This window comes from Carcharhinus amblyrhynchos, unplaced genomic scaffold (assembly GCF_965287045.1).
Source record: "Carcharhinus amblyrhynchos unplaced genomic scaffold, sCarAmb.v2.hapA scaffold_38, whole genome shotgun sequence".
In the NCBI taxonomy this organism is placed as follows: Eukaryota; Metazoa; Chordata; class Chondrichthyes; order Carcharhiniformes; family Carcharhinidae; genus Carcharhinus; species Carcharhinus amblyrhynchos.
The window spans coordinates 1129114-1142767 of NW_027649779.1; the positions used below are offsets into that span (position 1 = coordinate 1129114).

General features: G+C 42.3%; 1 protein-coding gene across 1 annotated transcript in view; it reads left to right on the plus strand.

Annotated features, from left to right (window-relative positions):
• Positions 1-384: 384 nt before the first annotated feature.
• Positions 385-13654, plus strand: part of LOC145362362 (Ig heavy chain Mem5-like) — a 35161-nt gene continuing 21891 nt past the window's right edge. Inside the window, exons 1-4 of the mRNA XM_080218425.1 lie at positions 385-475; positions 607-936; positions 2118-2165; positions 12560-12859. Of these exons, the coding sequence (XP_080074551.1) occupies positions 430-475; positions 607-936; positions 2118-2165; positions 12560-12859 (724 nt within the window). The 5' untranslated portion in view covers positions 385-429. The remainder of the gene's footprint in view (positions 476-606; positions 937-2117; positions 2166-12559; positions 12860-13654) is intronic.

Consider the following 13654-nt stretch of genomic DNA (forward strand, 5'->3'; position numbering starts at 1 on the left):
ATGTTCCAAAATGTTATTTCATCATTTTTAGATTCATTTTCTTGTTGGGGGTGTGGTAATAAAATCACCATATTTACAATGGAATTACTTATTTTAAAAGTAAAGAGATGATGAATTGTAATATCATCATCAGAAATAATGGGGACAATACAATGAACATTTCAGCCAAACAAATATCCCGATACAGATAAAATGTCCATTTTAATATTAATCTATTGTAAATCTCCGAGTCCATTCTGTTGGGGGTGTGGAAGGTGGGACGTGGATCCAGGCACCGCCTCCAGCAGGGAATCAACAGGCGGCGCCTGGAAAGCCGCCCCCTTCTGCCGGGTATTTAAATACCGCTCACTGGGACCGGAATCCAACAGTCCGGGAGCTGGTTTGTTCACTGAGTTCCTGACACAACCATTTCCCCAAATCACCAGAAAGATGAGGTCGGCCATTTCTCTCAGTTTGTTGCTGACTTTCTTATCTGGTGAGTTTTTTTTATTATTGTTCAAGTCTCTCACTGTTACTGTCTCAGTGTTAGTCTCTCTCTGGAATGTTCCAGAGTCAGCAATCATTTCACTAAGATTAACCCCCGGTGTTTTTGATCTATTTTTACAGGTGTCCAGTCGGATGTTGTGTTGACCCAGCCAGAGGCAGAGACCGGGCGTCCCGCAGGTTCCCTGAAACTGACCTGTAAAACCAGCGGGTTCGATCTTAGCAGCTCCTACATGGGTTGGATCCGGCAGGTTCCCGGACAGGGCCTGGAGTGGCTGGCTAGCTGTGCATACGGCAGTTCCTACTACGCGCCATCAATTCAGGGTCGATTTACTGTGTCCGCAGACACTTCAAACAACATCTTCTCTTTGGACATGAGGACCCTAAAGATTGAAGACACGGCCATCTATTACTGTGCAAGATACCACAGCGAGAGGATCCAGGGCTGCACCCGGACAAGAACAGCCCGGGAGGGGATTCCGCAACTTCCATCATAACCTGAAGGTCAGCATCTCTTTTAAATGCAATATGATCGAGAGTGGTCAGAACCAAACTATAATCGTGTTTAAAATAAAAGTAACACAGAAAGCATTTAACAGTAAAACTTCCCATACTCACCCATATAACTGGTGAGCTTTTCACTGACTTTATATTCATTGTAGTGTCGGCAAGTACGACACACGATATATTACTCTTTTTAATATTTCTGATAGACTGTGTTATATAAACAGTTGCCTACATTTTACATTAGAGGAAAACTAATGGTCCACTTAAAGTGAATATTGAACAGCAGTACTGAACAGAGTGAGTGCAGTTTTTGTATGGGTGTGTGTCACTGTGATATACTATGGGAGTCACAGTGCTGAGAAAAGCGCCATCCTCATACAAAAACCTCAGAAAAGGACGTTGCTTAAATTTGTGACCAATGCCATTGCCGAATGCCAAAGTAAATGAGGGTTCAACAAAATAATACTTAGAAACAGCATTGTTTCTTTTTAAGATGTAAAATGTTTCAATTTTATTGTTATTGATTTACACGCTGAATGTGCACAGAGAGTGTAAAAGTTTCTAACCCCCTTTATCAATATCATGATCAATAAAAATTGAAATATCTCACTGACTCACCTTTAACGAGCTGGAAACAGGCTTTTGAAATAGCAGTGAAATTAACTGTCTGTATTTTACAGTTAACAGTCCGCCTTAGTATTTGTCATGCTGTGTCTCACTGTGATAACTGGATGGCACAGCAGTTACTGTCAATACAAAAACCCCTCAGCACTGATTGACTGAAACTGGATCAGTGTCACTTTTAAATCCCAACTGTAATCACAGCACAGTATTATTTATGTCCAGCACTGACCACATGGCAAGAATAATCATGGAAAATCTTGATAATTACTCAATTATCGATGTGTGTTTTCAACATCATGTTCACGTATAACTCTGTGAAATATGAAATATTAGGGTCGTTTATGAATGTCAAATGATTTCCAGAAATACAACTATAATCTAATGAACATTAATTGATTTTGCTTTTCCTCCGGTTTGTGGATATTTAAAATAACGGTGATTTTGTGTCTAATTTTTGCAGGGACGGTTATTGTATGACACAGCCTACGGAATGTGACACTGTGATGGTTTCGACTACTGGGGACAAGGGACCATGGTGACGGTGACGACAGGTAAGAACCATCCACTTATTGAGTAACTGGTTTACATGTGTCTTTGTTTTATATTTTTATCTGTACTAATAATCCATGTGGTAACATAAATGTGAGTTTGGTGGATTTTCGGTTGAGAATTGTTACAATGTTTCCTGTGATTCTGCTGCAAAGGGGTTTTAGAATTCCGCTCTTTCTGGACAGTAGGTGCTGCTGAGGGATTCAATCCCAAATTGTTGGGATTTTGTGTTTATCTGTCCGAATGTCTGTTAAACAATTCAGCGTTTCTGCAGCGTTTAATCTCGGCGACATCTAGTGGCTGCGGGTTGTACCATCTGCTGCACAAGTGTTTGAAATTTAAACCAAAAATTTTTAAAAATCTACAATTTCTATATTTATCCAGTGAAAATGTTCCACTCACTCACAACGCTGGTGCTGGTGTGTAATATTTTCTGCTTATTCTAAACATTAATTAGTTTGGTGATGGGCGAATTGGCTGGAATTTATATTAAACATTTCTGTAAATGTTATATTTGATTCTATTGAAAGTGTTTGTAGAATTGTGCTGCTTCTGCATGAAGCGGGATTCAGTCTCTCAGTGATGCGTTTTTTTCACTGGTGAGGAGATTATGTATCTGGGTGACTCTAAACACGTAAAATTTGTGAATTAATTTGGTGTTTCTGCATTGTTTGAACTCAGTGGCACTGAGCTCATACACAATTTGTGATTGAATAACAACATTCTGCGGGTCGCAACTGCTTGATGCATGACTGCAGGGAGAAATAAAGCAGGCTCTATTGTATTTGTATGTTTAAAATCTTTAGTGATAACGGTTTACGCCACTCGTTCAGAACATAGTTTGTCACTGCATTCAGAATTTGGGGTACCTGCAATGTTTAATCTCGGTGGCATTTGATGGCTGGAACTTTTACCATCCAAATGTTTAAATATGTTTGAAATATGACCCAATATGAATAAGATGTGATAAAGTTTCAATACTAATTTGTTGGACATATTCCACTTCCTCGCAATGTTATTGCTATTCTTCCAGATTTCTGTTTCGTTTAATTATTGGTTAAGAGCTGGTTTGCTGGATTCGATATTGAGATTTCTTTTTGCAATGTTTGATTCTGTTGATTGGATAATTGATCTGTTTTTCTGTGAAACGGATTAATTCCCTCATTGATGTGTTTGGTTGTGTTTCTGCTGAGGAGATTCTGTGGTGCAGTCACTGTGAATGTTTAAAATTTGTGCAATGGTTTGGCTTTGTGGCATTATTTCTGTGTTGTTTAAATAGTGTTTGAACTGTGCCGTTGAGAGTTTAGATGTTTTCTGGTTGAATGCAAACAATCTTTGAGTTTGAAAATCCTTGTAGGGAGAAAACAAACAGGTTTGGGGGAAAAAAATCTAAAAGATATCACAGCATTTTTATAAATTTTAACTAACGCTTACAAATTCAAGTAAGTCATGACTTACAACGCTCATTCGGACACTTAGTCTTTGCTGCAATCACAAACTTCTCATGAACAAGTTTAATAGTAAAATTAATGTAAATCAAAGAATTATTAATCAGTAATTTAACTCCATATTCACCACAGATTATTTCATATTAATAATTTAGCAATAATCCCCTTTAATAGTTTTGATGTGTTTTTCACTCAATTAACATGACCAGAACATTTTCCAGACTGGAAATATTTTGTGACAATTCCAGAAACTATTTCAATGATAACCTGCTGTTTTCACAGCAGCGCTCAGTTGAACAAGATATTTTGCATTAATCGGTATATCCCAGATTAAGTTCGCATTTACTGGAATACGAGTTTTGCAGAATAATTTCCTTTTTGGAAATTTTTGTATCCTATTATGAATTACTTTTCTATGCAATTGCAACCAGATTATTCGTTCTAAGTATTTTTTAAAATTAGATGCCGCGATAATTAATTACTTTTTTCAAAATTTGTGAAATTGTTTGGTGTTCCTCAATTGTTTTTACATTGTTTCAGCTCAGTGATACTGAGCAGTTCTGGCTCAATGAAAATAAAATTGCCTTGGAATATTCTTGTAGGGATAAAGCAGAAAAGTTTCTGAAAATAAATAAATATATGTTAGGGCATTTTATTCATGATAACTAACGGTTACATATTAAAATAAAACAGGAATTACAATTCACTGCATCTCTGTTAGGGACATTACACTGCCCTGAATCTGTGATATTCGAAATTCTCATTTTCAGAAAAATAATTGCCCAGTTTTTGGGATTTGAGACAGTCAGGGAGAGATAGTTAAAAAGCAAAGGGAGTTTTAAAATGAACATCAGGTTAATTTAAAATGTTTATTTTTTTTCACTGTTGTGATTTGACCTTTGATCAATTAGAATCAAAATTTAGTTCATAAAAATTTGACAGAGTGAAGAGAGTTTTCTGACAGATGGAATTCGCTGACACTCAAACAAAATTGTTCAACTGATTGTGTTTGAATTGTAGTAAGGTGTCAACAGAAACTAACTAGAGATTGACAATTAAATGCTTGAAATTCAAAAAGTTTTCTTTATATAAAAATAGTATGATATTATAAACATTATAAAAATAATATTTGCTGTGCACTTAATGACATCGTGTCTCCCAATGATGTTAAACACAGAATAGAATTCTCGGAAGAATAAATGACAGAATGGAAGAATTCATATTAAGTGAAGCTTATGTTTAATTCTTATTAAATATTATAATGAAGAAAAGGTCGAGTCTCACATTCTGCATCGTGTTTTTAGCGTTACAGAGGATTTGAATCAATTGTAGTCTCTGTGTTTGCACTGTTTAATTTAGATCTTTTTTAATTAAACAATGTGTTCAGTAATGAAGTTATATGGGTGGTCTAAATTATAAAATCTCGGAAGCAGTATTATTGATTTCAAACGGCCAGGCCGTTACAGTCTGTACAAACTCAGAAATCTGCATTTTTAACACGTTTGTTGGTTATAATAAGACATTTATAGTAAAAGTGAAAAAGTAAAATATTACAATGTGATTAGATTTAAGTAAATGAGTGACAGATGTTTGAATGTTTCCAGTCAGTAATTTGAAATTATAGTTTAACATTGAGATTTAATTGTAACCTAATTATTTAACAATGTTGGGGGCAGAAGCACGTTTTGAATGATTGAAAACTCATTTTATTACAGAGTACAAATCAGCTGGCAGGAGAACTAACTGACAATTAACAATAACTTAAAATGTAATATTGACGCTGATTAATTCAAAACAAAAGACCTTGTATATTGCACGAGCGTGCAAAATATTATCAGTTTTAGAGAATATTTAATTGAATCAAAATAAATTCAAAAACAAAATATGTCTTTACTCAGCTGTGCTCGGCTCGATAAAGCGTTTTGCCTTGATTATTTTGTTGATTATATTTAATTAAGAAATTAGATCGATTCAGGTAACGATTTTCAATGTAAATGTTTCCCGGTTTGTTTAATTCTTACTGTGTCACTGTATCTCTGTTGTGGGAAATTGAACTGTTACTGTGTCACTGTATCTCTATGAGGGACATGGAACTGTTGCTGTGTCACTGTATCTCTGTTAGAGACATTGAACTGTTACTGTGACACTGCATCTTTGTCAGGGACATTGAACTGTTACTGTGTCACTGTATCTCTATTCGGGACATTGAACTGTCTTGAATCTGTTATTTTTGCTCATTTTCAGCGAAATTACATTTTTACACAGTTTTCGAGAAGTGAGACAGGCAGAGAGAAATAATTAAAAGTTGAGAGGAGTTCTGAAATGAATATCAGGTTAATTTAAAATAGGTTATTGATGTTTCTGTTGTAACTTGACTATTGACCAATTAGAATTCAACAGTTTGAAATTGACAGATTGGACAGATCTTTGTGCTGGTAAATCGACTGTTGAACTGTTTGTGCCTGTTCTGTTTCTGGGCGTGTGGTCACTGTGTTGGGACTAGGAATCTCGCTGACTGGTTATAAACCTTCTTGTTCCTTCTCCTGTGCTGCAGGAAGTGAAATTTGATTTATTTCTTCAACACACTTGCATCTGTGAGAAATGTGACTGTTTGACTCGGCGTCTCATAAATGAAATCCCTAAAGCATATTGTGTCCATCAGAGAAGCAGAAATATCAGACTGTAGAGGGAGAATTGGGTGATTTTTAAGCAGTGATGTACCGGCCTTGGGAATGTTCGATGAACAAATACAAAGTGAGATTTATTATATTGTGCTCCGTACTACAGCAGCCCCTGAACTGTTTAGTTTGACAGTTGAAGGGTCAAATTCACTTGCATATTATTTTTAATCTTCTAAAGGCATTTTAGAGACATTTGCTCGGCCAGAATTTTTAATCTAATTGTTCCTTCACAAAGTGTTGATATGAAGCATCTTGAACAACTGCAGTCCATGTGCTGCAGGCATCCGCCCTGCTGTTAGGCAGGAAGTTCCAGGATTTTGACCCAGCGATTATGAATGAATTGGGATATTGTTTCAGGTCAGGGTGGTGTGTGTTGAGGAGGGGAGCTTACAGGTTACAGTGTTTCAGATGTGGCTGCTGCCCTTGTCCTGTTAGGATGTAAAGGCAGCGGATTTGGACAGTGTAATCTATGGAGCCTTGGTGAGTTGCTGCAGTGCATGTTGTATATAATACACACAGTGCTGGCACTGCTTGTTAGTGATGGAGAGAGTGAATAGGGTGAATGAGGAGGTGGGTAAACTTTTGGGTGACTTTGCCCTGGATTGTGTCAGATTGCGTGAGATTTTACAAGTTTCCCTCACTGAGCAAAGAGGAACTTACTTAATTATGACTGACTTGTGAAAGATTTTAATGTTTTTCCAACACTTGCCCCACAGTCCGTATTGTGCTCGCTTGTCACTCCCACTTACTGTGTGAGTGGGTGAGTATGTGTGGAGGGAGGGTGATTTTCCAGCCTGAATCAGACAGATAGAGACTTACACACATCACACACTCTCACACACATAAATACACACATACAGACGCTCATATTCTCTCACACATACACACACTTACTTTCTCTCTCATATGATATCTCTCACACACATTCTCTTTCTCTCACATTCTCTGTCTCAAATATAAATACAGACATAGTCCCGCTCTCTCAATCAGTCTCTCATCTCTCATACACAAAAACACACACACGCACACACCTCCACACACATTCTCTCTTACACGAAGACATGAACACACAGAAGCACAGTCTCACGCTCTCGCACACGCACCCTCTCTCCCACACTCTGTCACACACGCTCAAGTTGTCTCTCATTTATTCACACACACTCTCTCACAATTCCTCTTGCACACACATCTGTCTCTCTCTCACACACACACACATATATTCCTATCTCTCTTGCACACAGTATCTCGCACCTGTACATTCTTGCTCTCTCACACTCGCTGTCTCACAAACACTCTGTCACAAACATAGACCAAGGCACACACTCTAACTTATACACAGACACAGTCTTTCACATAAGCACAGTCTCGCGCAAACATTCTCTGTCTGTCTCTCTCTCTCTCTCTCTCACACACACACATACATACACACACACACACACACACACACACACACACACACACACACACACACACACACACACACACACACACACACACACACACACACTTTGCTTCTATCACCCACACACATTGCACACATCTTTCTCACTCACACACAATCCCATGCACACTTCCACACACTCATGAACAGTTTATTTTGCTTTCCAATAGGCACACTGTCCCCTTGCAAACGCAGCTCACTGTCTCACACATGTGCAAACACAGTCTATCACACACAGGTACCTTCTCACACACATTCACCCTCTCTCTCTATCAAACACACACCCAAACACCCTCTCACACACTTTCCACCTCACGTACGTCAGAGGGACTTTCATTTACATCATAGAATAGAATCACGAGATCCTACAGTACAGAAGGAGGCCATTCAGCCCATCGAGTCTGCATCAACAGGAATCCCACCAAAGCCCTATCCCCATAACCACATGTGTTTACTCTAACTAGTCCTCCTGAAACTAAGGGGCAATTTAGCACGGCCAATCCCTTGAACCCAAACTTCTTTGGACTGTGGGAGGAAACAGGAGCATCCGAAGGAAACCCAAGCAGACACGGGGTGAACTTACTAACTCCATACACAATGACCCATATCGGGAATTGAACTGTGAGGCAGCAGCGCTAATCACTGTGCCACCTCGGCCACCCCCTCCCCCGCCCCCACTAACATTTGAATGAGGGTGGGATCGAGGAGCCCGAGTAAAACTCATGTGAATCATTTTTAGCGGGAAATTCTTCTCTGTTTGGAGTCATATTTAGCACAAAGCAAGATGGTGATGATTGTTGAAGGTCAAACATCTAAGTTGAGAAATCACTGCAGGAGTTCGGCAGGGGACTGTTCTGGGTCCAACAATCTTCTATTGCTTCATCAATGACACATTCCATCCAACATGAGGTCAGAAGTAGGGATTTCCATGTGTTACACCGGACACAAAGACACAATCAATAAGAAGGGATCTGGCTGAGACTAAGTCCGCCTGGCTCCCCAATACTGGTGTAAACTTGGTGTTTGATTCCTGTGTGACCCTAGTTTTGCTGGAAGCTTCCCTTCCAGCTCCCTCAGTCTGTCTATTTGTTCACTGATCCGTGTTTCTGAAAGAAAGGCCCCGACATTAAAGCAGCTGCCCGGTGATCTACACTGATTCCTGACTTTACACAGCCCTGTTACTGAAAGCTGATCAATGGAGAGAATCGGGAAAAGATCGATGGAGAGGGAGAGGAGGAGGTGGCTCACTGACTCTCTCACCCTCACCCACACTCACTCACTCACCCTCAATCTCTCATCCTCACTCAAACAACTTCACTCACTCACCCTCACTTACCCACCTTCCCTCTCTGACACACTCTCACTCACTCACCCTCACTCACTCACCCTCACTCACTCACCCTCACTCTCTCACCCTCACACACTCATCCCCAATCACTCACCCTCACTCACTCACCCTCATTCACGCTTACTTACTCATGCTCACTCACTCACCCTTGCTCACTCATCCACCCCCACTCATCCACCCCCAACTCACTCATTCCCACTCACTCACCCTTACTCACTCATTCTCATTCACCCTCACGCACTCGCCCTCACGCACTCGCCCTCACGCACTCGCCCTCACGCACTCACTCACTCTCATCCATCCCCACTCTCTCACCCACAAACACTCACTCTCATCCATCCCCACTCACACTCACCCACAAACACTCACTCTCATCCATCCCCACTCACACTCACCCACAAACACTCACTCTCATCCATCCCCACTCACACTCACCCACAAACACTCACTCTCATCCATCCCCACTCACACTCACCCACAAACACTCACTCTCATCCATCCCCACTCACACTCACCCACAAACACTCACTCTCATCCATCCCACTCGTTCAACCTCAATCACTCACCCTGACTCACTCACATTCACTCACTCTCACACCCTCAGTCACTCACTCACATTCACTCACTCTCACACCCTCAGTCACTCACTCACATTCACTCACTCTCACACCCTCAGTCACGCACCCACATTCACTCGCTCACACGCACTCATACACCATCACTCACTCAACCTCACCCACTAAACCCCACTCACTGACTTAGACCCTCAGTCAATCACCAACATTCATACTCACCTTCATTCACTCATCCCACGAATCCACCCTCACTCACCCAGTCTCACTCACTCTCACTCACTCATCCCACTAATCCACCCTCACTCACGCAGTCTCACTCAGTCTGAGTCACCCTCACTCACTCACCCCATTCTCTCACACTCACACATTCACCCCACTTACCCACCCGCACTCATCCAGTCTCACTCAGTCTCACTCACACTCACTCACTCACCTACCCACCCTCAATCACCAGACTCACCCCCACAGACTCAAGCTCAATGACCCTCTCCCTGTCTCTCTCTCACTTAAGCCACCTCATCCATTCAAACTCATTATAACTCACGCACCTACCTTCACTCACACACCCTCAGATATTCATCATCACTCAACATCACGCACCCTAACTCACAAATCCTCAATCACTCATCCTCATCAAACACCTTCAATCACTCACCCTCACTGTCACACCCATCCACATTCATTCTCCCTCACACTCCACCCTCAATAACACACCCTGACTCATTCACTCTCACCCCTCACTTACACAGTTACATTTACTCCCTCATTCACTCAATCTCACTCACTTTCACTCACCCACCTCCACTAACCTTCACACATCCTCACTCACTCTCCCTCATTCTTTCAATCTTGCTTACCTACACTCATCCAGCCACCTTCACTCACATTCAGCCTCCTTTACTCACCTACCCTCGCTCACACACCCTCATTTACTCACGCTCTCTCACCCTCACCCACACTTACTCACCCTCAATCACTCATCCTCACTCAAAGAACTTCACTCACTCACCTTCACTTACCCACCTTCCTTCACACATACACCATCACTCATCCACTCTCACTCATTTAATCACTCACCCTCACACACTCACATTCTCCCACTCACATTCACTGAATCTGTGTGGGGAGGGTCTGCAACGGGAGAGAAGAAAGATCTCAAGCGGCAGTTTGGTGTTCAAAGGTGGGAGCTGCCCTGGGAGTGCAGAGAGCTGGAGGGAATCGCTGGGGGCTCGGGGCCAGGGGCAATGATAAAGAGTCAGGGGAGAACAGGAGGCATGGGAAAGGGCAGAGAGCCGGGGTGGGGGGAGGGCAGAGAGCCAGGGGAAACAGCAGAGAGCTGGGGGAAGGGCAGAGAGGCGGGGAAAGGGCACATAGCCGGGGAACAGGGCGGAAAGCCAGGGGAAAGGGCAGACAGAGAGGGGAAAGGACAGGGAGCAGGGGAAAGGGCAGAGAGACCAGTGAAAGGGGAGACAGCTGAAAGAAAGGGCAGAGAGATGGGGGAAAGGGTAGAAAGACCAGGGAAAGGGGAGAGAACCAGGAAAAAGGGCAGGGAGGCACGGAAAAGGGCAGGGAGGCAGGAGAAAGGCCAGAGAGCCGAGGGGAAGGGCAGAGAGCCCAGGGGAAAGGGCAGGAGAGTCAGTGGGAAAGGTCAGAGAGCCAGGGGAAAGGAGAAAGAGGGGAGGGAGCAGGAACAGAGGGCAGAGAGCTGAGGGAAAGCGTAGGGAGCTGAGGGAAAGAGCAGAGGGCCGGGAGAGAGGGCACAGAGCTGGAGGGAAGTGGAGAGAACCAGGTCGAAATACAGAGAGCTGGATAAAAGGGGAAAAGAGCCACCGTGAAAGGCAGAGAGCCAGGGGAAAGGGCAAAGAGCTGGGGAAAATGGGCAGAGAGCGGGTGATGGACGGGCAGAGTGAGGAGGTTCAGAATAGAGCTAGCACCACAATCAGCTCATCTGTAATCTCAGTGAATGATGGAGGAGACTTCAGGACCCGAATGGGAAACTCCTGCTATTAATGTATGATCCTTCAATTGGTCACTGTTGGATTTATTTGAATTTATAATCACATTTAGAGTTCCCTGATCATTCAGTAAGTATTCATTCCGGAGGTATTTTTGAAGCAAAATCACTAATCTCCGTTTTGTGGAGTGAGAGGCAGTGAGTTGGAGAGAGGAAGGGGCACCAATCAGTTTGAACCCATGCAATTTCCAAAACTAGTGTGGAGATGCCGGAGTGAGGTTGGTGTGGGCACAGTAAGGATTCTCACAACACCAGGTTAAAGTCCAACAGGTTTATTTGCAATCACAAGCTGTTGGAGCTCCCTCATCAGGTGAGTGGATGGTCTGAATGAAGGGAGAACTTCTTCATCACAAAGTGTTGTTGTTTGAGAAATAAACAGCGGTTTGTCACACACTGCTGTTGTTTGAGAAATAAATAGTTGCTGCAATAATGGAGAAAATTTTTCCTGTTCTCTGTTAATCCAATGAATGACATGTCATTGTGAGACTAACAGAATGTGTTTTTTTTTCTTCCTAATTTGATAGAAGTGGAGACAGGGATATGAGTTTCTACAGAGATGACAATTCCCAAATGATAGAAGTAACATCATCTCAAAGGCGGATGAAAGATTTAATCGGGAAATATTGGGGATAAGTTCATAATGCTAATCAATGTTCGAGATAGAAACATAGAAAATAGAAGCTGGAGTTGGCCATTTGGCCCTCGGAGCCTACTCCGCCATTCACTTTGGTCAGAGCTCATCACTATCCTGATCACACCTACTACCCACATCCCTTCATCCCTTTAACACCAAGAGCTATATCTAATACAGAAACCTATTTGTAACAATATGTTTGTTGACTTAATAAACGCACAAGTCTAACTTGTTCAATTGGCTATTCTTTCCCAGCGACACCATCTGCGCCCACTCTCTACGGCCTGGTCTCCCCCTGTCAGCAACAGAACTCCGACGGCTCCATCACCTTCGGATGTTTGGCGATGAATTACTCTCCAGATGTTGCCAAACTAACCTGGAAGAGAAAAGGGCAGCCGTTTACCATTGGGTCTAAGACGTTCCCGTCAGTGAGAAATACGGATGGAACCTACACCATGAGCAGCCAGTTAACCATCAGCGACTCAGCGGGAGAATGCCCCACAATTGACTGTGAGGTTCGACACATCAACACAGTCAAGAGTGTTGAAATGCCATGTAAGTGTTGTGGAGTTTGTGTAAAACAGAAACACTGTGATTAACATGTAGGTCCTTGGTTATAACTCATTTAAATAGATGTGCATAATCTTGCCCTCTGGATTGGTCCAGTTAGTGTCTATTGACTGCAAATGAGTTAGAACATAGAACATAGAACATTCCAGCGCAGTACAGGCCCTTCGGCCCTCGATGTTGCGCCGTCAAGTGGAACCAATCTAATGACCCTCTAACCTAAACTATTCCAATGTTATCCATACGCCTATCCACTGACCATTTAAAATTGGCAAGTCCACAACTGCTGCAGGCAGGGCATTCCACGCCCTTACTACCCTCTGTTGACAAAAGTTTAATTGATCCACATCTTCTGCAGGAAATGACTGATCTGTTTTTTTATTCTGAAGGCCCTCCGATTGTGATCCATCCAACTGTTATCATCACCGTGAGTTCCAGTAAAGACATCTCAAACAGGAAATTCGCAATCATCGTCTGTTTAATCATCGATTTCCAGCCAGGGTCAATGGAAGTGAGTTGGCTGAAGAATGGGAAACCCACGCATTCAGGAATTGTCACCTCTCCCCCCTGTGAAATGAACGGGAACTTCTCGGCCAGCAGTCGGCTGACAGTTTCCGCTGGGGAATGGTTCAGCAAAGCGGTCTATACCTGCCAGGTCACTCATCAAGGGCACACTCAGCGTCTGGACATCAGCGCATCTCAGGGTAAGAGACTCAAACAGAGGACAACATATATCATTCTGATGTTAATCAGAATTAGGGATCTATTAAAGTTGGTACAAAG